At 46.7% G+C, this 26,268-nt stretch overlaps 5 protein-coding genes across 5 annotated transcripts; 2 read left to right on the top strand and 3 right to left on the bottom strand.

Annotated features, from left to right (window-relative positions):
- Window positions 1-136: 136 nt before the first annotated feature.
- LOC101779225 (serine/threonine-protein kinase STY8) lies at window positions 137-4,312 on the bottom strand. The gene is made up of 6 exons (XM_004969225.4): window positions 3,753-4,312; window positions 2,288-2,409; window positions 1,482-1,678; window positions 1,196-1,370; window positions 787-921; window positions 137-688 (listed from the first exon to the last, which is right to left on the bottom strand). The coding sequence occupies exons 1-6, from the start codon at window positions 4,060-4,062 to the stop codon at window positions 479-481; spliced, it is 1,149 nt and encodes a 382-aa protein (XP_004969282.1). The 5' UTR covers window positions 4,063-4,312; the 3' UTR covers window positions 137-478.
- Window positions 4,313-6,462: 2,150 nt separating this feature from the next.
- LOC101778816 (dual-specificity RNA methyltransferase RlmN) lies at window positions 6,463-10,025 on the top strand. The gene is made up of 8 exons (XM_004969224.3): window positions 6,463-6,711; window positions 6,808-6,910; window positions 7,406-7,503; window positions 7,580-7,710; window positions 7,797-7,905; window positions 8,483-8,674; window positions 8,755-8,891; window positions 9,422-10,025. Exons 1-8 carry the CDS (start codon window positions 6,526-6,528, stop codon window positions 9,696-9,698), a joined length of 1,233 nt encoding a protein of 410 aa, XP_004969281.1. The 5' UTR covers window positions 6,463-6,525; the 3' UTR covers window positions 9,699-10,025.
- A 1,540-nt stretch (window positions 10,026-11,565) lies between these two features.
- Window positions 11,566-14,222, top strand: LOC101778019 (CASP-like protein 4U1). The gene is made up of 3 exons (XM_004969222.3): window positions 11,566-13,038; window positions 13,391-13,526; window positions 13,640-14,222. Exons 1-3 carry the CDS (start codon window positions 11,900-11,902, stop codon window positions 13,826-13,828), a joined length of 1,464 nt encoding a protein of 487 aa, XP_004969279.1. The 5' UTR covers window positions 11,566-11,899; the 3' UTR covers window positions 13,829-14,222.
- Window positions 14,223-14,280: 58 nt separating this feature from the next.
- LOC101778415 (probable glycosyltransferase At5g03795) lies at window positions 14,281-16,422 on the bottom strand. Its single transcript, XM_004969223.3, has 4 exons — window positions 15,940-16,422; window positions 15,717-15,847; window positions 15,097-15,445; window positions 14,281-14,992 (listed from the first exon to the last, which is right to left on the bottom strand). The coding sequence occupies exons 1-4, from the start codon at window positions 16,297-16,299 to the stop codon at window positions 14,306-14,308; spliced, it is 1,527 nt and encodes a 508-aa protein (XP_004969280.3). The 5' UTR covers window positions 16,300-16,422; the 3' UTR covers window positions 14,281-14,305.
- A 661-nt stretch (window positions 16,423-17,083) lies between these two features.
- On the bottom strand, window positions 17,084-21,109 carry LOC105914477 (carbonic anhydrase, chloroplastic). The gene is made up of 8 exons (XM_012846251.2): window positions 20,648-21,109; window positions 20,479-20,540; window positions 20,336-20,384; window positions 18,709-18,825; window positions 18,544-18,597; window positions 18,013-18,098; window positions 17,680-17,785; window positions 17,084-17,524 (listed from the first exon to the last, which is right to left on the bottom strand). The coding sequence occupies exons 1-8, from the start codon at window positions 20,789-20,791 to the stop codon at window positions 17,390-17,392; spliced, it is 753 nt and encodes a 250-aa protein (XP_012701705.1). The 5' UTR covers window positions 20,792-21,109; the 3' UTR covers window positions 17,084-17,389.
- Window positions 21,110-26,268: the final 5,159 nt, after the last annotated feature.

Below are 26,268 nucleotides of genomic sequence, written 5' to 3'. Positions count from 1 at the left end.
GTCCCCTCCTACACGCCGTACCTCTCGTGATCATCCGACCGTCCGTAGTCCGTATACCAAACACAAAGGAGGACATTCATTCACAATTCGCACAGGTTAACAGCAAAAATTTCTCCCTTTCGGTTCCAGTCTGATATCCGGATGATGATCCATATTCGATTTCATGTTATTCATTCATTATATCAACATTATGTAAAGAGATGGTGAATCCAACAGTACATAAGCCTGCTTCACGACACGGCCATGAATTTCAATTCCTCGGCCACAGTAATTCTCTCTAAGCCTGACCTTAACGTGCAGCAAGCATCTAGAATCCGCAGCAAACATACAAGGACGATGTCGAACAGCCCATTCATTTACACCCGTGAGAAATTTCTCCATTATACCCTGTTCCGCAACTAGATTTTACACTGAGTTCTACCGAGCAATAATAGCGTCACTTCACCGGGTACGCGTTACTGCGACCAGATCCACGGCGTTAGGGGCCTCGGGTACGGCGGAGGCAGGAGAAGCAGCCCTGCGTCTGGTCCGTCGGGATCATGCCGCCGCCCTTGGACGTGTCGATCGCCTCCAGCATGGACACAACCTCCGCCATCTCGGGCCGCTTGTCCGGGTTCGCGTCCCAGCACCGCTTCATCACGTTCGCTAGCGAGCTCGGGCAGCAGCGCGGTATCTCGGGCCTCAGGTTCTGCACACACACCAGGGATTGGTAAGGTTCTGTTTCAGTGAATTGAGGATTTCAGGAACGATCTACAAACCAGCAGCGAGTAGGCATTGCCTTCTTACCTGGCGAACAACAGCAGAAGTGACTTCTGAGAAGCTAAGATCCGGGTACGGCATGTCGCAGCAGTATATCTCCCACAGGCAGATCCCAAAGCTGTAAACGTCACACTTCCTGTTGTAAGGATGACCGTTGAGAACCTGCATAAGAGTATATGCCAATGTAAGCCTGCTGCCGTACATGTGATAAACCGGTTTGAAGTAGTGGTTAAGTGAGGTTTCGAGAAGAAAATAGCAAAGAAGAGAATAGAGGCGACAGGATCTTGCAATTTCTACTCTCTGAACAAGATATACATACTGCTGTACCACGCAGCCACATTTTCCTACTCAACTAGATAGTTTTCATGCAAAATGATCAAGGAAGATGTTCAGTTTTAGAGTTAGGAAACAAAGTGGATTGTTAAGGATCAAGCACCTCAGGTGCCATGTAACCAAGCGTCCCTGTTTCGCCGGTCATATCACCAGGATTTGAAGCCTCAACTCGAGCAACGCCAAAATCAGCAATCTTCACAGTTCTCGTTTTGTCCAGAAGCATGTTTTCAGTCTTGACGTCACGATGCACTATCTTCTTTGAGTGGAGGTAGCATAATCTATTGAACAAAAGAGATCGCAATTATATCTTCCAAGACTTTGAAGAGTGAAGACACAGAACAACAAAGTTTCAGGCCAACATCAGTAGACAAAAACAATCAACTACTTACCCCCTGGCAAGGTCAAGAGCTATTTGGACAACAACTTTAAAGGCAAGCTTCCTTCTCCTGTTCTTTATCAGAAAATTTTTCAGTGCACCTCCGGCAAGGTACTCAACAACAACACAGCAAATGTTACTAGGCATGCCAAGATGTCCATGTTCCGTCTGTACATTTAAATCTCTTGCACCCATTATAGCCCCAATAAACTGTGAGGTAGAAGTTCAAGTGATTGTTAGGGAAGCTAGTTGCAATGAGAATCTACATTCAGCACCAAAACTGGAATAAGTAATAATAGTAATTGATAATCCACAATGAATTTTACAGATTAAAAAAATAAAGCATCATATGTATTGCCAGGTAAATTTGCTATCATGTTGACATCAATTCTCATAGCGTATGCAGGCAAATTAATCTCTCATAAACCAAGTCCAACTTCCTACTGTTCTTAAAAATTAGTCTCTTTCTGCTGGTACAAGAATAGTTTTAGTGTTCCTTACCAGTGGTTACATGACTAGCTTTGACATATATGGAACGTTTTGAAATAAATTAAGACAGTGAGAGCATCAAGACAGCTGGTAGCACTGAAAATGCACATCACTATGCTGTCAGATATCCAGACACGGGGAACAATGTGAAGACCGACAACACAGGGATGATCGACAGCATATTGTGCTGGTAAGATATCAATTCTAGACTCTGTCCTATGAACTAAAGATAAACAGGAACTGAATTGAACTACTGAAGAATCATATATCAGCAGAATGACTTCTGAAGTTTGAAGGGTAGGGAAAAGGACTTCTGCAGGAAACTGTTACCTTGGTAACATTTGGATGATCAAGCTTGTGCCAGACAGCAACCTCTTGTGCAAATGCTGATCTCAACGCAGCAATTTCTTGTTCTGACCTATGACCATCCTCGCCCCAGTCAAGCAATTTTACTGGAAAATGGTAACATTTAACAATCAGTGCTGAAAAATGGAAGTTCCAACAGTAAACATGAAGTTTCTCACGGTAAACATTTAATACAAACTCACAGAGTTATTATTAAACAGTGCATTTTACTCCATATTGGTGACAATGTATGAATTACAACAGTGACTGCTTAAAGAATACAGATGACAAAGAACATTCCAAATCTCAAAGGTGTAGGCTAGCACTTGACGGGGACTCACATTCTTGATGTCAAACAACAATTTTTAAGGGGTGTAAGCCTGGTGTCTAAAAATGGAACAACAGTAAGACACCTCTTAAGTGCCTAGCAAGAGCATGAAGCACCTAGGGAAGTAGAGTGTGACAGCTGAGAGGTACATTATGGAGTGAGAAAGCAAGTAAATGCGAAATAAGCCAATCAACAACTTCAGTGAGATTATGAATGCCTACGAGGCCTTTGGTATGACATTCTAATCACACTTTAAGAATAGAAATGAATTGAATTAGCTTGTGAACCAACCATATAGAGAGGGCAGCATGCAAATGGTGATAAAGTTCTGGACATACAAATTGCATCTGCTTTTCCGTGAGTCATGTGATTATGCTTTAGCACGACAATGCCAAAACGTTAATTTATATTCCTGGTGGCAAAATTCAGTGCATTTTTCTTTTTGTGAAACGTTAACCCGGTCCAAATGCTTTCTGGTTTCCCTGGTCCCCTGAAAAGTGCAACGACAATTGCAAGTTGCGACCCTTGGCTAAAAAAATCAACCGCTTTATTCTGTAGCCTCCTGACTTCCAGGGGCTCATCATGACATGAACACATGGATCACGCCTAGCAAAAACTTTAACTGTTGGTTGGTTCAGATCACATGAGGGGGTTACACTTAGACAGCAAAAAGCTAAGGAGACTTATCTAACAGAAGTCACGGAATACACCACGGAATCGACAAAAGCAGAGGTATCAACTTTAGCAATTTGCTGACAAGGAAAAGCACCGGTGACACGACGGGGAGAAAATAGCCTGCCAAACCATCCAGAACAACCACCTATGGCAAATGACATTGCTATCGAACGATCAATTCAGCTAACCATTCCAAGCATGGAACAGAAAATGATGCATGAATCAGAGTTTCCTAGGGAGGAGGAATCGATCGGATCGGATTCAGGAATCAGGGCCAAAAGTCTCAGCGCACGGCAGGAGAAGCAATGACAACTATAGCATTAGCATGGCGAATTTCATCGAACATGTCATGGGCATCGAAACTTGGCTCGCCATGGCTATTGCACGCGCACTGTATGTGTTAGCAGTGTAATGGAATGGAAGTAGTTATGGATGATGGGACGATACCGGCGACGTCCTGGCCGTCGTACACGCCGCGGTGGACGGTGCCGAAGGTGCCGCGCGCGATGACGCCCTTGATGACGAGCTTGGCGGGGTCGATCTCCCAGTCCTCCCGGCACCGCCGCAGTGGCGTGAGCTCCTCCGGGCCCAGCCTCGCGGACTCGCCGCGGCGGCTCCCCGTTCCGGAAGCCGGGCCCACGCCCCGCTCCGCGGGGCGGCCGAGGTGGCGCTCGAGCTGCTCGTCCAGGCTCTTGAGGTCGATCTGGTCCGCGCGCACGAACCCCGCGTCCCCGCCCGCGCTGGTGGGCTGCCTCATGCTTGGAGCGGTGGCGTCGGGACTCGGGAGGGCCGGGGAGTGAGGCGCGCGGCGGCTGCGGCAGGGGGACGCTGTGGGGGGTGAGCGGCGCGGAGGTGCTCACGTGGTTTGGCTGCCGCAGAGGGTGGTTGTGGCGGCGGCGGCTACTGGGGAAGGGGAAGAGGTGGCGAGGCGGAGGTGGTTCGACTTCGTGCGGGAGTCTCCATGTGAGCGCATGGGGCAGCGGGTTGCCGAAGTAGGCACGGGGGTCGGGGGGTACGGGAAGGCAACTGACACAGGGAGGCAGGGACTCGTGTTGCGGGCCCCACCAGGGGCCGTCAGCCACTCAGCCCCTTCAGGAGGTTTCGTTTGTGCACTTGGGTGAGGTTGGACGACTCGACGCGCTGACGAGCTGACTGCGAGCCAAAAGGCAAGTGAAGCGAGTCCGACTATGCACCGGTAGAAGTTGGAATCGCTTCAACAGCGTCTATGCCTTTCTTTTCATGGCTAGTTCCGATTTCGTAAACAAACCTAACTCCTAAATGATAAGATTCCTGGCTCTCCTAGGAAGAAAGTGAAGCAAGGCTAAAGTTGGAAGCACAGCATACACGTTATCATCAAGGATAAGACATGTGATTAATGGCGGAGGGAAGCCTAGGGTCACTAGGATACCGACTTTCTCAAGTATAGTGCATTGCGTAAAGAGATTCACTGAAGAGTTATGAAAAAAAATATTATGAGTTGCATGCTTGTACAATGGTTGTGGACTTGTCTCATTGTCCTAAAATTTAGCTTATGAGATGGTTGTTTTCAAATAATGATCTCTTTCTCTCTCACCTCGATCTCCCTCCTCCATATAAAAAACTATGTCGCGTTGCATACAACCTATGATCATGTGTAACAATGGCTGTCGAAAGTTTCTTGGCGTGCCTTGATCCGGCCTCGATCATGTTCCTGACCAATATACTTCTTTTTCCTTTAAGAAGATGTGTGTCAGCACAAAAGGAAATGGGTTTCCCTTAAAAAGTGCTAAAACAAATTGGGGCCGCTTGAGAAAGGCCCACGGGCTTCCTGCCGATGAAGCTCAAAAGAAGAATACAGGCCTTAAGGCATGAGAGATTCAGGCTCAAAACACTTGTCGGCTCGCCACGTAGCCTTCCTCGGAGGACACTCCCTGGGGAGGAACCTGACGTGGATAGCGGAGGATGACTCAGGATACCTTCTCGGAGGGTCCCCGGGGAGATCGCTTCGTGCGCGGCCCGACCAGGCACAGTAAGCGGTGACCAGGCTGACAGTCGTACCCTCCTCATAAAAATATCATCATTACGAACAGACTGACGAGACTGAGCACCTTAGGCACATGCGCCCTCCCCCGTCCTGTCCAACAGGAGGAGGGCGGCACCGCGTGCGCCGGATGTGTTTACACGACCCGCGCCTTTTTCCAGGGAGCGAGCCCCACACTACAGGTTTGGGAAAGGCTGGGGCCTACTGGGGAGGCGCCAGATGACAAGACCTGACGCCATCTGCCCCAGGAGGGTGAGGTTCAAGTTATCAGAACCAGAAGGTGGTAAAAGCAGGGAAGTTACACCTTCCGCTGTAGAACAGTAAGAGAAAGGATTAACACACGGTGGATTTAGCCAAAACTTTGAAGACGTGCTGACCAAGATGGAAGGTGTCGGATTCAGGGACCTGCTAGTCGCAATACTACAATGAGCAGCGCGGCCATTGGACCGCCGCATTCACAGGTAGAGGTAGTGGGGAGGATTGGAGGATAAGGATCCCTGCCCCGCCAAAGTCATGGGCCTTGCCTATAAAAAGGCACACACCTGTAACGAAAGAAGAACAAGCAACTCTAAGCCATCACATACAGGACGTATCGGAACCTGTCTAAAAAACCTCGTGCATCCAAGTCCAAAAACTAAAACTTAACTTCTCTTAGCATTTTCCCCCTCCAAACATCACATGCATACTAACCCAGGCCGGATCTTTAAAAGGGATCCCATCAAATCCCCACTCTTGATGGTTGACGACCGCCAACGTGTTCATACAGAAGATGTTCGGAAGGTATTTTGTACAATATTAAAGGAACATGAACAACGAATGTGAAAAAAAAACTGTTAATTAAATTTCACGAAGCGTTCTCCACTGCATCCAGCCACTTTATGTTGTTCTCTAACTACATAATAATAATACATCAACAGAAAACATTCGGACAGGCTTTGCACGATTTTATTGAGGAAAAAATAAAGACTACAGGTGCTCCAGCCCAGTGAGGCAGTGAAATAGCCTACTGGATCTGGCCCGTTTTCTGGAACAGAAAAGACAGGAGGGTCCAATCGTCTTCTTCGGAGGAGGAGAAAAGGCCCAAAAAGAAAGAAAAGCAGCCCAGCCCTTCTCTATCCATCGGCAGCGACTCGCCAGAAAATTCACCACAGCCGTGAGAGGTTGCAAACTCGCGAGACCGTACAAGCCAGGCAAATCCCCATGGCGGCGCAAGCGCTGCCGTTCCTCCGGTGGAGCCGGAGCGCCTCCTCCCTCCGCGCGCACTGCTCCGCCACAGCCGCGCCGCGCCGCCTCTTCTCCGCCCTCCGCCGCCCTGCCGCCGCCGCCGCCCGCTGCGAGGCCGGCTCCAAGGTCATGCTCAAGGGGATGGATTACTCGGAACTCGAGGTAAGGGCTCGGCTCACGACTCATGGGTTTCTGTGTAGTTCGTTGGTTCGTGGCATTAGCATGCATGTGAGATGATTTAGCGCTGTCTTTGTTCAGAATTGGGTGCAGGCGCAGGGGTTTCGGCCCGGCCAGGCCATGATGCTGTGGAAATGCCTATACGGGAACAACGTTTGGGCTCATTGCCACGACGAGCTAACTGGTAAATTGCTTCTTCTTCCTGATAGTTAGCTTCGAGTATTTTGACTGTATCTAGTGGAATTCATCTGTTCAGTACTAGTGTGCTAGTAGTTGACAAGAATAATATTATAGAAATATAGTTCGTTCAAAAAAAGGATAATATTTTAGAAATATATGAAATCGAGTTGTGCATCAATTTCAGGGCCATGTTTGGTATTAGTTAATGATTGCAGGATGCCATATTTCCAGTTTGTCTCATCCACAACACCGTCGTTATACTAGCAACTATCAAGTAGAATCTGTTTTCTGATAAACAAACTAACTTTAATGGTACCTCTACATTCGTAAGTTTTAGTTGTGTGGCATCATTCTCTTACTAAATTGACATCATTTTACATTGTCCAATGGGGTCAAATCTGCTTACGATTCTTCTCTTTATTGAAGATATGTGTCATTTGATGTGTTGTCTGGATTTTAGTTGAGTGGATGTGACCAATTTACCTCTGAAATCATTCAGGTTTAAACAAGGACTTCAGGAAGATGATAACCGAGCGTGCTGATCTCAAGGCATTAACTGTGAAGGACATTCTCACTGCATCAGATGGAACCCGTAAGGTAGTTTTCAGTGTTGCTGATATCTTCCGAAGTGATTTACAGAATATGATTGATTTTGGAACACAGGATGTTACAGATACTGTTCTCTCTTGAAGATGGTCCAGTGATTGAAACAGTTATCATTCCTTGCGCTAGGGGCAGAACAACTGTCTGTGTTTCAAGTCAAGTTGGTTGCGCCATGAACTGTCAATTTTGCTTCACTGGAAGGTTTGTTTACTTCTAGTGCAAGACATTTGTTTTTTTCCTTTGTCAGCACTGATTCTATGTTTGCTCTCTTTCTTTGACTTATATAGGATGGGTTTGAGAAAGCATCTGTCAACAGCTGAAATTGTTGAGCAGGCTGTGTTTGCTCGTAGACTATTCTCTGATGAATTTGGAGCAATTACTAATGTTGTATTTATGGTAAGCATTCTCTTGAAGCACCTTATGGCTTTGACTGTATTGCAATGATTAACTGAGCATCTTGTTTAACTAATAGCATATGATTTGTAGTTTATACTTTTGAATCCCGATTTCTTTCCCATTCATGTTGTTCTTCCTAAAGTGGTAGCAAAAATATGTATTACTGCCTACAGTGTATCTTAAACTACCACTTTCAAGTCAATTCATATTGCTGCTGTTCAAATAGCACCCTTTGTTTGCTCACAGTACTGTAAATTTGACATTGTCTTTGTATCTCCTTTGATGCCATGTTCAGTTATTTGGTGCTATTCTAGAAAGGCGTTGACCTGTATATGGTTACATCTCCTCTTATTAGTTGCCCTTGTCCTTATCAACAGTATTTACTTCTGTTCCTTGTTCAGTTGTTAGGCTTCTATGTTGTTCAGTTATGTATTCATCATTTGGACATCTTTTTTTATCTTTACCTGCTGCAGTTAACTACTAACAACATCTCATTGTGTAGCCTACATGATTTTGAAATTCTTTTTATTTTTTGCTGATTTGATGGTACACTTTCATTTGCATCTAATTTGTTCAGGGCATGGGTGAACCATTTCACAATATTGACAATGTACTAAAAGCCTCAGCAATAATGGTTGATGATCAAGGTCTTCATTTTAGTCCTCGCAAGGTTACTGTCTCCACAAGTGGTCTTGTCCCTCAGTTAAAACGCTTCCTCCATGAATCCAATTGCTCCCTGGCTGTCAGTCTTAATGCAACAACAGACGAGGTAGTGGTTATTCTGTCAGGGTGATTTTTTTTTTGGTTTGCCATTTTTTTTGCTGATATGTAAATAAACTTGTTTTGCAGGTTAGAAACTGGATAATGCCCATAAACAGAAAGTACAATCTTAACTTGCTTCTTGGCACCTTAAGGGAGGAAGTTTGCCTCAGAAAGAATTACAGAGTTCTATTTGAATATGTCATGCTTTCTGGAGTGAACGACAGGTGAGAAATATGCTGAAGAGTGTCTTTGCCTACTTTATCTGTCTAGTCATATATTATGAATCTATTATCATAGGTTGCATATAAATCCCCTTTCTGTTAAGCAGTATCTTAATTCTCCGCCTATGGGGGCTTAGTGGTATATTATGAATCTACTAGTATAGGTTACATATAAAATCCCCTTTCTGTTAAGTGTTAAGGTCTGCATGCATTTTTCTTTAACACTTGCAAAAGGCCGACGTTTTTCCTTTTAGTCAGAAAGCTTTTCTTTTCCTATTTGGTCAAACCATACATTTAGGCCTACTAGTCAGTAGTCACAGTCTGTAGTTCATGTTGTTTTTGTAATCATTAGCTTGGTAGACGAATTGAAACATTGAATCTTCTTTTTCTTTTTTGTATTAACCTAGTGTTACCATTAATCCATAGGCAAACTGAATCCTTTTCAGTATGAGCCTTTTTGAAGCTATCACAGTTAACTAAGTTTCTGCTTGACCTAAATTGGACACTTTCTGCTGGATTAACTGTCCTTGCAGTATGGATGATGCGAAGAGGCTTATAGAGCTTGTCCAAGGGATCCCTTGCAAGATCAACCTCATTTCTTTCAATCCCCACAGTGGTTCCCAATTCAAGCCCACACCCGATGAGAAGATACTCGAGTTCCGCAATGTTTTAATTCAAGGTGGCCTTATAGTTTTTGTTCGGCTCAGCAGAGGGGATGATCAAATGGCTGCGTGCGGGCAGCTAGGAGAGCCTGGAGATTATCAGCTACCTCTGCTCCGTGTACCCGAGAAATTTCAGGTCGCCGTGTGATGCTAAACAGTACAGTCATTAGCAATTTGATGAACACAAGTAACTGGTCCGGGATGAAGATTCGATGATGCAGGTGTAGTAAGTAGAAGTTATGCCATCTCTGGAGACTGCTCTGATTTCGCGAAATTTTATCAACGTGGTGGGTCTTCATCCGAACCTGGTCTTCATCTGAGCCTGGATACGTAAGAACACATTTTGACATGGTGATGCTTCTGCTGACTCGTGGTGTATCACTGTATCCTAATCGAGCATTTGATAAGAATATTATAAACTGGGTATTTCTCGCAGCTGGTTCAGCATATAAGATTGTACTCTTTCCGTTCCAAATTGTAGGTCGTTTTGACTTTTCTAGGTTCATAGATTTTATTATGCACCTAGACGTACACAATATCTAGATGCTTAATAATATTTATAAACTTTAAAAGCTAAAACGATCTACAATTTGGAGGGAGTAGCAAGTTGTTGCAGTTTGCACTCTGATATCTTACCAACGCCGTGCGGCTCAAGAAAGCTTAAAGCTACAAAGCATTGCGTCGTGCAGCTTTGGGTTCGTGACATTTGGCGTTTCCGCGTAGCCCATTCTGCGATCTGAGTCGCCAAAGCTAAATTCTGTTGTTACTGGTGATTCGAAAAGCTTCTATGGATCGGTGATCAGGAATGGCAGAAAAGAATCTGAAGGCCTACAAGGTTTGGCTTGCCTGAGTGAGATACCTTAACCACTAAGGTGTGCATGGCACCAACTCACCTGGCCACCCTAGAAGGTAAAGGGGAAAAAAAGGAAAGCGGAAAAATCTAGCACAAGCCCCCACCGGATCAAAGCGCCTCCTTTTCCCAAAAGCAACTCCATCACGCTGCGCATCATGGGCGTCTTTAGCACTAAGCTGCTGCCGAACTGGTAGACACGCTACACGCTCGCGCTCTGCCTTTACCGGGAGCCCCGGATATTCCACGTTCCGCCGCAGCACTAGTGCATTACTGGCTGACTGAATGATGCTTTTGTTCTGTTTTTCTTTCGTGGGAAATCTTTGTCAAGTTGGAGACATATTTGCACACGACACGTTCACGTGTAAAACGAACTGCTGTTCTGCGAAATTCATGTGAATTCGTCGCGTTCGAAATTCATGTGAATTAGTGAGAATATTCTGCTGCCTCGCGACGATAGCAATGCGCTGGCTGCGACGTTCTAACATCAGGTCCCACTTTGAACCTAATTCTTTTCTTGTGCCTAAATTAGCGTAGCCCCATCCTTTTCATGGCCCAAGATCCTCCACGAAACCTCTCATTCAAGGCACCTATACATAATTCCTGCATATATGCTGTGTTCCTGTGCAGATATGTTTTGTTCCCCCAAGAATATGGTAGTTGATGCTACTTGGGTGTTAGAAATTGAAGACCAGTGGGGTTCTGCAAGACAGATGTTGTTTTCAAGCTCCGTAGCGTTCATGTGAAGCCAGCAAAAGGGAATCGACAACTACCTCATTTGCTGATGACGCGGTTCGATTAAGCTGGATGATCATGCATGGTGTCTGCCTGTATTTCCAGATAGGTCTTCCGCCCTACCCTACTCCCTCTCCAACCTGTGCAAACGAAACAAGAGCCGCCAAGGATATGATAGGTTGACTGCCCATTTGTGTGCCCCAGCAAAGACGGTTCCCAGTCGCCAACCGACGACGTGGACACCGCAATTATTTTTTAGGATGGCAATCGCGCCATGATTTTGCGATGCCAGCCCAGCAAAATCAAGCGTGATGTCGCGACCAACGTTTCTAATTGACCTGTGTCTCCTCCCCTCGGTCCGTGTCACCTTGCATGAACCCGAAATCAGGGGAAAGGGAACGGCCATGATTCCCGACGCAATCGAGATGATCGTGTTTGGTTTTAGTTGGCGTGGCACGGCACAACGCCGTTCCTGCGGCCACTGACAAGATTGTAATTTGTAACTGGCTAACTGCTGCTGCGGCTTGGAGTGCTCTGCGCGGAGGCAGCAACGGATGGATCGGCGGCGGTGAAAAGGTTGCAGAGCAAAGCGCGAGGGAGGGAGAGATAGGGGGGGCGACCGGCGACGGAAGGAAGGAAGCGCATAAACATGGGAAAGCTACACGTAACCTCACATACATAACACGGCCACTCCTCCCCTGACCCTTCCTCGCTTGATCCCTTCCTTCCACCCGTCCACCACCCGCCGCGCGCGGTGTCGCACCATGCCGTCGACGCCACGGACGCCGGCGCCGGAGAGGCCGCCGCCGCCCGTGCCCGCTCCCGCTCCTCCTCCGCCTCTGGAGACGCCCCTGTCGCCGTCGCCCTCGTCGCAGCCCGGGGAGGAGTACCACACGCCGCCGCCGTCGCTCGACGCGTCGCCGCGGGAGCAGGCAAGTTTCCCCAGCGACGGGAGGGGAGGAGGAACGCCCACCAGGAGCCCGTCGTTCGACGCGTCGCCGCGGGAGGAGGCCTGCTTGCCCAGCGACGGGAAGGGATGGGCGCCCGCCAGGAGCCCGCCGCTCGACGCGTCTCCGCGGGAGCAAGCAAGTTTCCCCAGCGACGGGAGGGGAGGAGGAACGCCCACCAGGAGCCCGTCGCTCGACGCGTCGCCGCGGGAGCAGGCAAGTTTCCCCAGCGACGGGAGGGGAGGAGGAATGCCCACCAGGAGCCCGTCGCTCGACGCGTCGCCGCGGGAGCAGGCCAGCTTGCCCCGCGACGGGAGAGGTGGGGCGCCCGCCAAGAGCCCGCCGCTCTCGCCCGTGCGCCTCCCCACGCCGCACCTCCTGCCGCCGCCCGCCTCCCCCTCCGCCAAGAACGGGCAAGAAGGGGGCGCTGCGGGGGCTGCGGCGCCGGCCCGCCCGCAGCTCCGCCTAGCGACGGGGCTCCTCCGGACGCCGTCGCAGGGGTCGCTCGCGACCAAGTCCCCGTCCCCGTCGCCGTCGCCCACGCCGCCCTCGCCGCTGACTCCGGCGCCCGCGGCCAACATCAACAACAAGAGCGGCCAGAGCACGCCCAAGCAGCGCGCGGAGACCTGGAAGCCGCCGCTGTCGCCTGCAGCCGCACCGGCGATCGCGGTGCCACACTTCGACCCCGCAGAGGAGGCAGTCACGTCGCCGCTGCGCCTCGGCAAGCCGCAGCTCGACCACCGCCAGCAGCAGCGACAGCAGCACGCGGCGGCGGAGAACGGGGGATCGGTGCCCCCCGACGTGGCGGCCGTGGCCGCGGTCGGGGAGAGGAGGCCGCTGTCGGTGACGCTGCGGCTGGCCACGGCGGCGCTCAGCCTCGCGGCCTTCTCGGTCATCGCCAGCGCCCGGACGTCCGGGTGGGCCGGCGACTCCTACGCCCGCCACCAGCAGTACAGGTCAGTGATCGCCACTTGCTCACACGTTCCGTCTCCTCCCGCGGTTTCTTTTTGCCGGTTTCGTCGGACGTGTCCGGTTGCTGACGGTTACGGGAGTTGTTGCTCGTACAAGAATATTTTCTTTCTTAAAAACAAAGAAGAAAATAAAAGAAAATTAAACTCGAGCAACTGGGTAATGATTTTGAATATTTTAAAAACTCGCAACCTAAAAACTATCTATCTACCTAACATACCACCTGATCGAGTTCAAGTTCGTATCCGGTCCATTCAGATCATCAGATGTTTCCCTTCTTTCATTCTCTCAAGGTAAAGTAATAAAGTTACATTCCTGTTCTTGGCAAATTCATGGCAGGTACGCCGTCGCAGTGAACGTGATCGTCTGCGCCTACTCGATCGCGCAATCCTTCGGCGAGATCCGCCGCCTGATCTCACCCACGTTCATATTCCGGAGCAGGCCAAGCTACTACTGCAGCCTGTTCCTGGACCAGGCAAGTGCAGTGCGCCGCCCCCACTCATTCCTGAACTGAAACCGCTCATGTACAAGGGACTCGACTGACTGAACCCGTTGGTGCTTCGTTCGGCGACGTGCCGCTTGCCGCAGGTTCTGGCGTACCTCCTGATGTCGGCGTCGTCGGCGGCCGCGTCTCGCAACGACCTGTGGGTGTCGAGGTTCGGCACGGACGCCTTCAACAGGAAGATCAGCAGCGCCCTGTGGCTGTCGTTCATCGGGTTCCTCATGCTCGCTCTCAACGCGCTCATCTCCACGGCCAATCTCTTCAGCATGGTCTGAGCCTGACAGGGTAGGGTGATCGCGCCATGCCATTGTTGATTTGTTGGAATCCAGTACCGGTTGTACAATTTTGGAGTAAATATTGCTGCGGATTAGCCGGAGGTATACATCCGACACGCTGCTTTTGGTACTGGGCCATCAATTAGTACGCTTTATCAGGGGCTATAGAATGCAGAGCAGCAGAGGTTTCTATACTACTAGTTCATGTCAGCCATCTCCAATGTCAATTTTCTGTGCTTAACCGGTCATTGCGCTGTAATACGTCAGATCGAGCTACGCACGTCAGATGATACGTCCTTGTCGTTCTGTTGCAGCTCGGCTGCATGTGACACTCCTTTTTTGGTGCAGTGAAGTTGCCAAGAAATGTAGCCTGCCTCTGTTTACAGACTTTGTACTGAACCAAGCTCAATCAAGGGACGATCCCTAAAAATATCTCTCATCAAGCATCTCAAGAACCTAAGCGATGTCTTCTATAATTCAGCCGTCGAGCTCCACCTGGTTCACTCTGCTCAACCAGATGGAGTGCAGGATCATGTGGAAGAGGTCGTACTTAATCGGCCTGGCGTGCCACAGGAAGTGCCGCTGCAGCCGCTTCACGCAGCCGTGCATGGCCACGTACCTCCGGAGCGGGATCCCCTGCAGGATCCTCTTGAGGTCCGGTATGTCCTTCTCGGCGACCACCACCGAGAAGGCGCTCCAGTCCAGCACCTCGCTCAGCGGCAGCACGAAGTTGTCGGCGATGATCACCGGCACGCACTCGTAGTAGAGCGCCTCCACGATCCGGGGGCTGTTCACCTCGTACCCCATGGGGCACAGGCAGAAGCGGCTGTTCTTCATGTGCTGGATGTAGCTCATCCGCCGGGACACCCTGCTCGGCAGCAGGCTGTACACCCTCATGTCGTCGTCCCGCCCGTCGCCCCAGTGCCTGAGGAGCTCCGGCCGGACCCTGCCGTGCACGTTGCCGGCGAAGAAGGCCAGGATGCCCCGACGGGACACCGGCAGCCCGCCCACGTACCGGAGAGGCCGCCTCGGCGTCCGGATGGTCGTCTCCGGCAGGGAGACATCTTTCCCCGGGGTGAAGATCCCCTCCGAGCTGTCGGCGTTGCACAGCGCCTTGATGGCGTTCTTACGGAGGTCGCGGTGCGAGGTCGCCGTGTAAGGTCCCTGCAAGAACCCAAGACGTAATGGTCACGTTCAGATGATCAGTTCTTGAGCTTGATCGAATTCTAGTGGTATTGATCGAGAGAGCTTAGCTTATAATGTATTACCCAATCGTGGCAGGCGACGAGGAAATGGTCGGCCCCTCTGGTGCGATTCCAGAAGGGGTACTTGTTGGCGAGGCCTCTGACGAAGTTCCTCAGGTACACGGACAGCGGCCTGAGGTCGTGGGAGTCGGGCACGTAGAGCGTGAGCCTCAGCTGCTGGGAGCTGTAGGGCAGGTAGAAGAGGTGCGCCTTGCTGGGGTCGGCGACGACGTGCCGGCGGCTCTCCTTGAGGAGCTTCATGAACCAGCCCTCGGAGGCGTAGATGCCGCTGAGCGGGGGCGTGTGGAAGATGGGCCTCCGGCCGTCCTGGTAAATGTAAACTTTGAGTATCCGTTCCATCAGTTCATAGCTCCTGGATGATGATCACATTTGCTACAATTATGATAGGCGTTTTGTCAATGCACGGGATACAAAATGCCGCAATCCGTAGAAAAATTTAAAGTTCATTCACGATATGTTTTGCAAAAAATGGCAACATGAAATGGAATCAATATCAGGCGTCGATTATGCAAGGAACATGCCAAAAAAACACGCGAAAAAGTTGGAAACTCCTCCATTTTCGGAGGAAGGGAAGAAGCACCGCATGCGTCCACAATTGCTTGGATGAGAACCGCCGGTTTTACCTCTTGAACTGGGAGACGTTCTTGAACAGAGGCGCGTACAGGTCAGGGTCGTCGAGCGCCGGCTCAGCGTCGCGTATCTCCCTCTTGGCGTACCGAAGCGCCTCCTCCGGCGCCATCCTCCAGTACGACGGCTGATCCAAAAAACAACACGGGCGAACGCGAATGGATTGAGATCACTACGAGCGAAGAAACTGACTCTTGGAACACGCCAGCTCTGCCTCACCTCTCGCTTTCGACGCCTCACGGCGGGCGGGGACGGCGGCGGAGGGGGCGGCGTGGCGGGTGCCAGAGGCGCTGGCAAATGCGTTGGCGGCGGCGGCTGGTTCGCGACTGACAATCGTACGGTGAAGTCAGTTGTTGTCGTGGTGGACGCGCCGGGCGTGGAGGGCAGGGAGAGGGTGAGCAGCGCCGTGGCCGCGCCCGCCGCGAGGAGGCACGCGAGCGCCGCGACGCGGCAGCAGGCGACGGAGGACGTCGTCGTCGCGCCGCGGTGGCGGTGCCGGCGCCGGGACGGCCCGGTGTGGGAGGCGGCGGACGAGGGTGCGGCGGCGGAGGGGGCCGCGAGGTGCGGCGGTGGCCGCATCGGTGGGAGGCGGAGGAGGAGCGGAGACGGGCGGCGAGGAGGGAAGAGCGCGCGGGCGCATGCGTGTGGTGTTTGTTCCGCTCAAGTTCTAAACGCTGTGACGCGAAAGGAAACGCCGGGATATGCGGCCGTGTTCTCTGCTTGGTGTATTTTTTTTCCCCCTTTGCGTTGGCCGAGCGAAAGGCAACTTTGGGAGCCGCGACGGCGCGCCGCGCTCCGGCGGATCGGAGGCACTGGGCACTGCCGCACTGGCAGCTCGCGCACCGCCCTGCCGCAGATGAGGGAGGTTCCGCACGACGGCAGCACGGTCACCCTGTCGCAGAGAGCAACGGCTGGCCGCGGCAATATGCCAATATGTCATCGCTCAGCGTAGCCGTGACGTGTCCAGACGTCGACCACGAGCATCCTGGTCCGCCTTGCGACCCGCTGCAAGCCTGCCGTAGAAGCAGGGCAGCTCAGGTGATGTCCAAAATTTATAAGCTGCGGCAACCTTTGGCTGCGAAAATACCAAATCGGTTCAGCCAATTCGATTGGGATATGCATCCAATCAGGTCAGGCTGAACACAGCACCGAGTCATGCAGGTTGTTCACAAGTTTCTGTTGCCAGTTTGCCAGAGGTACTAGCTTCTTCTTCTTCTTTTTTTTTGAGAACTTGCCTGAGCAAGTATCCACGCTTTTCCAGAGGTATTAGCTCACATCCACGCTTTTCAGATACAGCATTTTACCTTGCTCCGGATGTGGACACGGACAACTGGGATTCACGTTATCACGTACATGTAAAAACTTCTCCAGAATAACAGGGACTGGCCTGAAAGTTTCCCTAAAAATAGATCAAGCTTTAATCAGACACGTTCCGAATCCATTAAAAACTGCACACCGGGGCCAAGTTTTCATCTCCAGCGTGAGTAGAAATATTTTTCTACACCCGTAATACAAAGTATGGAGTGCACACAGCACATTAGAATCGCACCCCCTTGTACTTGCTGTTCAACTTGAAACAAAGAACACCTTTGCATGCAAACTGAGCAATGCCACGTCGATAACTCTTTATATACAACACACATTGGCGCCATTTTCATAACCTCAGCTGTCAGGCATGCCACGTCTGGAAGCTGCCATGGACAAAGTCGTAGCGAGCACCAATCAGCTTGAGCGTTCCCTTGCCCAATTTGTCCTTGACGAATGGGTAGGTCGTCAGGTTTCTAAGGGACAAATTGACGGCCTCCTGCACAGCATTCAGAAATGCAAACAATGCCACATCAGTGTCTAATCTGATTGGGAAACAACTACTAGTACATGTGGAAAATTTCAGTCACTGTGGTTAGCAGTGAGATAAATCACCAAACTGAAGTACTGAAAACCAACTTTTTTAATACTCACAATTTCCAACATGGTGCATTGGTCATCAAAAGACAATAAGGCATGTTCTCGCTCCACCTTTTTCTTGATAGCCAGACCGATCTTGACCCAATTGTCAATGAAGTGGCTAAGAGATAAAATGAACAGAGGACAACTTATTAGAACAAGAGTGAAAGACACGATGTCATAGAAGCTTTAGATATTAGTACTGTACAAACTGCTTGAGTCAAGTTTTAACTAACTCATTTGCTTGGACCTCTTTGTCATATACAGCTATACATGTTTTGTTTTTACCAGTAAAGTAAAGATAAAGGAGACAGATCAATTTGGAGCAAGATTAAGACAATTACTTACTAGGTTTGAGGTCTATCTTCCTTCAGAGAGAGGAGTTCCCTGATTCCACCACAGCAGCTGTGACCAATAACCACAATGCACTTAACCTGCAAAAGCGTGTATCAAGTAGTGCTTTCATGGTAAGAAGAAAATCACGCCTCTGATAATTTGTAGAAGGCAAGATTATGTGAGCACATAGTATAGCTGCCAATATTGTTGAATTCTAGAACTTTTCTGTTCCTGTGGACAGATTACAGTGAGTTAAGAAAACACATGTAGGTATACTAACCATAACGATTCTAAATAAAAAAGCTATGAACCTACCATACTAGAACACCAACACATGATAAACAATATTTACCTTCTTAAAACATGCTAACTATTAGGGAGGATTGCAACAGTATCCTGCTGTGCAAACAGTTAATTTGATTGGCCATATGTGCTATTTGTTTAGTTTTTCTTACAATTCACTGACAAAATTGACCCCAAACTTAAATGGATGTTCGGAGAGTTGGAGAGAAGAGTGCTATAAGTCAAACGGGGGAAGTTCACCTTGAGGATGGTCACAGCAAACTCAATGGCTGAAGCAACGCTGGAGTGCATATTCTGTGGTCAGACATGAATCTGCAAGTTAGTTGGTTATACCTTCAAATGTGCAGGCCAAAGTTATTAGTTCACGAAATTAAAATGTGAAAAATATTCTCCACAAGCATGAACCTGATGGTAGGCCGGAACAAGGCCGGCAATGTTACGGACAGTAAAGGCATCTCCTGGTTTCAGGTCGAGGATCACTGATGGGCATACACGAGAGTCAGAGCACGCAAACACCATGTACTGCAAGCAAGAACAGATTAACCATTAAGCCAGAGAAAAAAGACCCTTGGTATAATAGAAGCACAGTTTTTGCTGAAAAGAGCGCAAGAGAACAAAGTGGAACTATCCATGTTCCCTCCTGCCTAACATATTCAGAAAATCAATCAAAGTTGTTGCATGGTAAAGGAATGAGTCAATTCATTTCACATGGCATGCTCCATGAAAAGTTCACTATTTTTGGCCTGTCTGCTCCATATCTGAACCTCTCTAATCAGGGAGAAGTCTGACAAAGACGGGCAAGAAAAACAAGCAGGAATGCCAATAAGAAGACACAAAACAGCATGAAGCTGTGCTTTTATGCATTTCCTTCTCATCATCAGAAGTGTGCCAACCTGAATGAATATAGTACTGATACCAATCAAAAGTATGCAAATTGTTACGGTCCTTGGTTATTCTGCTAGAGCTCCTGGTTTCAAGTTCCACCTCACAAAGACAGTAGGTTACCTCCAGACAATAAGCTAGTGCAGTCCTCCTATGTTGACAATAATGAAATCATATGAACCGCGAACTAACCTAGGAACACATGGCCTAGTGGATTCTATGTAAAGATATGTATGATGGGAGCTTGAAAAGAAAAGACCAATTTGCCTCATCTTACAGATATATCACAAGCGTATTTGTGTTGTGTATTTGGAGGCCCAGCTTTTGCAAATTGCTCCAACCGCAAGAACATGTCCTCGATCCTCAAGACAGTGAGTTTTCTTAACACATAAAGAGCTTGGATACCAGGTGATGGGGAAATATGGACACAAATTGCATTTTAGATGATAATCAGCTTTTGTCGCTCTCACTTGGAACTCTTGTTGTTGTACAAGAGCAGCACGAGGATCACCATGCTTTGTGATTTGGCCCCGTGGGATGGATGCAAAGTGCAATATATCTAAAGTACACGTATTTTATTTAGACTGACATGCCCAGGACAACTCATTTATGTTATGATGAGACATTGAAACCTATTTTGCTTGAAGAAATTGGTGCTGGTCCAGCACAAACTGCCCCAAAACTGAAGTAAGCTATATTGCCCTTTCTTGTAAAGACAAATTTCTTCTTAACTGAAGAATTTCAGATTAATTTCTGCTTTTGATTTTTCATGCAGCATCAATTGATGAGATTTCCTAAACGGCCATCACTATAAAACAGTGACAGAAGCATGAGACCATAAGTTTGGTTTCTAGAACATAATTAATTCAACACCTAGAGTTTTTTTTTAAAAAAAAATAATCAGACTCTCTTCAATAGATTTTTCTATGACGACAAGCAGTGTGGGTTGAACAACCAACAAGCAGAAGTAATAGCAGACTATTCACGTCTACCAAACAGGCAGTTCCATTTTTTAGGAAAAAAAAAACTCTACTTGCAAAAACTACCAGTGAGCTAGGCTTAACAGATATACACTATGCATGATCACACCCTAAATATACTTGAACAACCAAATGTAGGCTTTTTCATGCATCAATTTGATGGTGCATACCTTTGGGGACTGAGCAGACTTGAGCGGCCCGAACAGCATGGGGTTCTTACTGCCAACAGCCACCACCAAATAAAAAGAACGAACTGAATCAGGAACAAACTCAACCCAGAAACAGAATTCCTCGAGCGTCAGATCATACTCACTCATAAATAGTCCTCTTAAACGTCCTGAACCCAGCCCTCAATCTCTCCGCAGCACCCAACCCCTGCAGTGCACACAGCAGCATCAGCAGCAGCCGTCAGACAACAAGGGGAAAGGGAAACAACACAATGCTGCCGGGCGACACGAGAATTGCAGCAATCGGGGACTGGCCTCGCTGTAGGTGACCATCTGAGCCGGGTGGTGGTGGTGGCCGGCAGCGCCCGATCCGCTCCAGATGAGCGGCTCCCGGGACGAGTGCATCGGGTTCTCCCGCGGCGGCTTGTGAGCGAGGAAGCAGCAGCAGCATCCCCCCATCGCCGATCGCCCCCGCGAGCCGCTCGAGGAGGGAGGGAGGGAGAGAGAGAGAGAGAGAGAGAGAGAGAGAGAGAGAGAGAGATGGAGAGGTGGGCGCTAATGCCTCGTTGCCTCTGCCTGATTCGGGTTGGACTGTCCGCGGACCGCAGGGGAAGAGAAGAGGGTCTTGCAGTTTCGGTCGGGATGAAACCGAACTCATGAGCTGGAATTCGGCAGGATGGGAAGCTTATCCTGTAGTATTCCTGTTCGCTTCGATTTGGAATTTATTAACCCTAGAGGAGTAGAGGATGAACTGCGAAGCACTGAAAAGGTGATAGCGATTCGAGTTCAGTTCAGGATCATCACGTAGGCCCCGCCGCAGCTTTAAATCGGGGCAGCGACGAACGAAAGCATGAATCTGGCTTAGGTTCGACCGAGGCCCACCTTCCTCGACGATGACGTCGTCCACGTGGATTCTAGGTCCGCTTGGCACGACTTTGACTCGTGAAAAAATAGTTCTAACTCTGCCTTATCTGGAAAAGCAATTTTTTTTCTCTGACTTATTTTTGGAAAACGTTTGGCAAAACAACTTCTCCTAACGTTTTAGATTGGAAATGAGATGTCAAATGTCCAAACTACCCTTATATTTTTTTCTCTTTTCATTTTCATTTTCTCTTCATTTTTCTTTCCTTTTTTATTTCTCTTTTCCTTCTCCCGTTCTTTTTTCCCCTCCTCTCTCCTTATCCGATCAGCTTCTTCCCTTCTTTTCTTTCCCCCTCCTCTCTCCTTATCCGAACGGCACCCGCTCCTTCGCCCCGACCCTCCTCCTCCGACCCTCCGCCGCTACCCCGCCGACCCCAGCTCCCTTCGCGACCGCCCCTCTGCCGCCACCCTACCGCCCCGGCTCCCTTCGCCGCCAACCCGCCGCCCCGGCCCTCCAGGTACGAGGAGGAGAGCGCGTCGCCGCCGCCGCCCTCCAGATACGAGGAGGAGGGGTACTTTGGGGCAGCATGTCCATGCATGGAGGAGAAGCCGTGATGAGCCAATTTTTTTTGGCTCTCGAAGCCAATTTTTTTTGGTTCTCATACCATGCGACGGCTCATCTCAGCGCGATTTCGGGAGCTTCTCCCCAAGCCGTTTTCGCTCATGCCGTTTGGCACGGCTTCATCAAAAGCCGCTTGAGAAGCTGCTCGATGAGCCGTGCTAAAGGGAGGCTAAAATGGAAAACGTTACAGCACGTGGAGTCGCTCTTGCCTGGAGAGCGCGGGGCGTGTATACATGCCGCCTACTGTCACCAAAAAGATTGTGATGAGCAGCCCACCAATTACAAGAGGAAACAAAATTACAGCCCAGTTTGTTTCTTTCTTTATTTCTTCTGACCCTTAGGAGAAGTTATTTTGTAACTTTATTTAGTTATTTTTTTAATATATATCTAATCAGTAACCCCTCCTGTTCCTCTAAAAAAAATACAGCCATCGCATGACCTGTTGGGATGAAAACATCTACGGAAACTATTGCAATTGATCGGGAATTTTGCCGATTTCACTATTTAATTATTCAGTAGCAACAATAATGTTATTGCGGGAAAGTCTCCTTGAAACTGTCGCTTTGCTTATAACTCCTTTTTGCGTTGCAGTTACACTGTCAGCCAATCTACCGTGCAAACTCCTGCATACATTTCTCCTATAAGATTTTTCTGAAGAAGAAATACGATTGAAAGGTGTATGATGCACTCTCACAGATTTTCATAAAAACACTGCATAATCTTGACATGCTGAGATTAAGTTGCTCATGATGCACAGCAGGTATGATGGATGGCCTTCTTATTGTTATCTGTCTGCACGTATGTAACCCAGTTCCACTTGCAACTCCTTTTACTGATGCAATGCTCCCTTCCTTGCGCCTACGAGACCTGCCACGCCGAGATAGAAGGTGATAAGCTGATGGGAGAATCGTGCTTAGAACTATATAGGTGTTCTAGTTTTGTAAAATTCCGGGGATACAGCTCATATTTTTCAGTTATTTTGCATTTTTCAGCTTGAGAATTTGTGGTGTGCTGATCGTTGAGATTAGCTCTTCACCCTGCTCCTGCCATGCTCCTATCTAATGCATCATGTCAAGCTTAGACCACAAAAGAGCTTATGTTCTGATTTTTAGAGTGCCAAAAACACGCCACACATTATGTATTTATAATGTATTGCAGGTTGATGAAACTTCCAAAGCTGGTATGTTAGAGAGAGAAATTTTAGGGCTGGGTTTTTAAGGTACAACTCTGAATTCATTTCATGCCAGTTGGGTAATGGTAACTAAAAGGGTCAACGACTTCCCTATAATTCAGAAGGAACACTATCTTTTGAAAAAGGGAGATTAAATTCATTCTATAACAGATCATGCCGTGCATTAAATTCATTCCATCATGATGCTTGCAAAATATTGAGTGCTTACTAATAAGATTGCTAACATGTTGGAATGAATTTGTCGATCTAATATGAAACAGACTTAATGATCTAAGTAAATGCTAGGAGGGGGCGATGATGCAGATGTTATGGTGGCAAGATGTGGTGTCGAGGAGGTTGCCGCTGGTAGCACGTCAACGTGAAGCTACAGTGAGACTACCTTACCAGCGACTAGGCGATAGAAGCAGGCCGACAACAGAGGCACACAGGGAGTCGAAGTGGAGCGAAAGGAAGCTGATGAATTTCCACCAAGTTATATTGTGTTTACATGCAAGATACCTAGTAATTCGTATGCATATTTTGGAATATGTACATAGAACAGCATCTATCTCCATATCATTACAAATATTTTGTATGATATTAATGCTCATAGCGAAAATTCGTTATGCCCCTATCAACGCATGGGCACACACCTAGTAATAAAAGAAATCCGAAAAATCCATATTTAAATACGGTAATGGTCAGAAATGATATCACTTATACAGAAACGACTAGAAAACGTGCCATGTAAATGAGATTTCGATTATGGTTTTCATCCTGTTGCATGCATGCATAAATTACAAAACCGATGACATCATACCAGCATACCACATGCAAGCAGCTTCAAATCTAAAAAAATCATATTTCTCAAACCAAACATCCAAATTAAATTCTAATTACACCAATAGATTTATTATGGTAGGATCTTCAAAATAAAACCCCAATTGACTATTTTTTGGATGATTTTTTTAAAAAATATTTTTAATATGAAATATTAATTGAACAAATAATTGAGCTATTATTTCGTAGAAAAAAATGATCAACAAATGATTATAAAAAAAATTAAATATTAAATATCAACAATAAATGATTCTGTGATGTATTCTGTGATGTGAATAAAAACATACAAACAATAGTATATTACATTGAAAGATTTAAAACTTAAACCGTGTAGCACAAAATAGTCATCAAGTTGACAAACTTTTCAGATATGCACACCTGAGACGAACTTAAAGAACAAAATAATTGTACATATGAAACAGATTATATAAACTAACAAAATAAATATGTATACACATGGAATAAATTATACGAACTCGCGGAATAAAATAGTTTTATACATCGAACAAATTATATGAAATGATGAAATAAAAGATCTATATACCTCAAATAATTGTAGAAAACTCAGAGAATAAGTATTTATATACCTTGATCAAATTATATTAACTCACTGAACAAAACTTTGTCCACTTGGAACAAATATGATAATACAATCTATGAGTCTATATAATTGATTAGTTTAGTCTATAAAATGAATAAATAAGTCTACATCATGAATAAATTAATCTATAAAATAGCTCCATATGGGAACAAATAATTTTATACGCATCGTGAAAAATATTTTTTACATACAAACAAAATTATAAACTTCTTGTGTATCGAAATATTTGTCGTTGCTGACTTTCTCATTCATTATGTAAAATTATGAATACCATTCGTTGCTGACCATTTGTCTTATTCAGAAAATTATGTAAGTATCATTCATTTTGTTTGTGACTTATAATACCATCAAATGTATTATAAGCTTCACTTATCTTTTCATGTATTTGCAATAAATTTTTGAATAAGAAGAATGGTCAAAAGTTGTGAGGAAAATTCAGTAGCGACAAATATTTTGATACGGAGGGAGGACATAGCTAGTGGTACAGAAATGAAAGAAAAAAGGGAAATAAAATGAAAAAATAAATAAAAAAAGATAAATATATAGAAAAATAAAAGAAAATTTTTTATAAAGAAAAGGAAAACTTAGTGTTACCAAAAGAAAAGAAAATAAGAACGAAAACGTAAAAGCAAAAATGAAAAAGTAGATTTAAAAAATTAAATATGAGAAAAGAAATAAAGGTTATTATTACCAAAAATAAAAGTAAAATGAGAAGAAAATAAAAGATAGAAAAAATAAAAATAAAAAGAGAAGGAAAAAGGAAGGAGGAAGGAAACAAGAAAAAGTCTACTACAGTAGACCTCATTTACCTCCACAAAAGGTGAAAGCAGCAGTAAACACTGAATATGGGTCGGCTTCTTCTTCACTTCATGGGCCAAATTGCTTCCGGGTTGAATTCCACTCCTACCCATGCGCACAATAGATGGCTATGCGACAGGTAGGCATCCACGGAGCACGCAACGCCGTGCGGCCTGACCCAAGCTACCAACCAGCAGACCCCGCACGGTATGCACCCGGTTTTGACGGACCACCACTGTCAATTAATTTGATCCGCAATAATTTGTTTCAATTTGGACTGAGCATGCACATTGGCTGAGGTAGATGACGAAGTGGATCATGGCGTGGAGATGCTAAATTAGAGTTTTTCAGTAAGCATTCATATTTTTTAAAATATGGTAATTTTATCTTGGAGTGCTTGTTAGAATTTCCGTTTGCACTACCTTATTCATTGTGATAAGTTCTATAAAACTAGATGCATGATGCATATATTTCAAAAAAGTGTTTATGTGTTTGCAACTTATGTTGATGTGCAGTAGTTAGATATGTATTAAGTGTGTAGCTACACATGTGTCACTTATTAATAAACTATATAAATAAATTGCTAAAAAAATAATTTTACAAGATGCTATTACGTATATGAAGTGTCTACATAAATCGCTACATTATCTCTACATAAATTGGTACATTGTCCCTATATAAGTCATTGCATTATCGTTGCATAAGTTTTAAGGATATAGAAGTTGTCACAAATTCTTTACGTAATTTGATATTAATAAATTGACACGAAATTGTTGTGGAAGTTAAAGGTGTAATAGACGTACAAGTTATTGCATTGTGTAGCATAACTTGCTATCTGTCCTTGCGTTATTTTCCTCTAGATAAACTAGTGGATTTGATACATCTAAAATACGCTATAAGTTGATATACAGTTTGTAAATAAACTGGTATGAACATAAATTGACAATTGTATAAAATAACTTCAAAACATATTAAGTATGTGTCTTGTTTCATAAATCTCGTTGCAAAGATGTTGGTATTTTGCTTTCGTTTTTAACGTTTCT

Source organism: Setaria italica, chromosome V (genome assembly GCF_000263155.2).
Source record: "Setaria italica strain Yugu1 chromosome V, Setaria_italica_v2.0, whole genome shotgun sequence".
Lineage (NCBI taxonomy): Eukaryota > Viridiplantae > Streptophyta > Magnoliopsida > Poales > Poaceae > Setaria > Setaria italica.
Note: the sequence above shows the minus strand (reverse complement) of the source record. Positions and strands in the feature narration are given on the sequence as shown.

What these genes read in the sequence shown, in the direction of transcription:
- LOC101778019 (XM_004969222.3), top strand. Translation starts at nt 11,900, where the DNA reads ATGCCGTCGACGCCACGGACGCCGGCGCCGGAGAGGCCGCCGCCGCCC. An exon ending in GCCCGCCACCAGCAGTACAG is followed by an intron (nt 13,039 to 13,390) that starts GTCAGTGATCGC and finishes AATTCATGGCAG; the next exon opens with GTACGCCGTCGCAGTGAACG. An exon ending in GCAGCCTGTTCCTGGACCAG is followed by an intron (nt 13,527 to 13,639) that starts GCAAGTGCAGTG and finishes CGCTTGCCGCAG; the next exon opens with GTTCTGGCGTACCTCCTGAT.
- LOC101778415 (XM_004969223.3), bottom strand. Translation starts at nt 16,299, where the DNA reads ATGCGGCCACCGCCGCACCTCGCGGCCCCCTCCGCCGCCGCACCCTCG. An exon ending in TGAGGCGTCGAAAGCGAGAG is followed by an intron (nt 15,848 to 15,939) that starts GTGAGGCAGAGC and finishes TTTTTGGATCAG; the next exon opens with CCGTCGTACTGGAGGATGGC. An exon ending in TCGTCGCCTGCCACGATTGG is followed by an intron (nt 14,993 to 15,096) that starts GTAATACATTAT and finishes GGGTTCTTGCAG; the next exon opens with GGACCTTACACGGCGACCTC.
- LOC101779225 (XM_004969225.4), bottom strand. Translation starts at nt 4,062, where the DNA reads ATGAGGCAGCCCACCAGCGCGGGCGGGGACGCGGGGTTCGTGCGCGCG. An exon ending in CGACGGCCAGGACGTCGCCG is followed by an intron (nt 2,410 to 3,752) that starts GTATCGTCCCAT and finishes ACCATTTTCCAG; the next exon opens with TAAAATTGCTTGACTGGGGC. An exon ending in TTGGTTACATGGCACCTGAG is followed by an intron (nt 922 to 1,195) that starts GTGCTTGATCCT and finishes ACTCTTATGCAG; the next exon opens with GTTCTCAACGGTCATCCTTA.
- LOC101778816 (XM_004969224.3), top strand. Translation starts at nt 6,526, where the DNA reads ATGGCGGCGCAAGCGCTGCCGTTCCTCCGGTGGAGCCGGAGCGCCTCC. An exon ending in CATCAGATGGAACCCGTAAG is followed by an intron (nt 7,504 to 7,579) that starts GTAGTTTTCAGT and finishes AGGATGTTACAG; the next exon opens with ATACTGTTCTCTCTTGAAGA. An exon ending in CAATTTTGCTTCACTGGAAG is followed by an intron (nt 7,711 to 7,796) that starts GTTTGTTTACTT and finishes TGACTTATATAG; the next exon opens with GATGGGTTTGAGAAAGCATC.
- LOC105914477 (XM_012846251.2), bottom strand. Translation starts at nt 20,791, where the DNA reads ATGGGGGGATGCTGCTGCTGCTTCCTCGCTCACAAGCCGCCGCGGGAG. An exon ending in TTGTTCCGGCCTACCATCAG is followed by an intron (nt 18,598 to 18,708) that starts GTTCATGCTTGT and finishes GTCTGACCACAG; the next exon opens with AATATGCACTCCAGCGTTGC. An exon ending in GAAGATAGACCTCAAACCTA is followed by an intron (nt 17,786 to 18,012) that starts GTAAGTAATTGT and finishes TTTATCTCTTAG; the next exon opens with CCACTTCATTGACAATTGGG.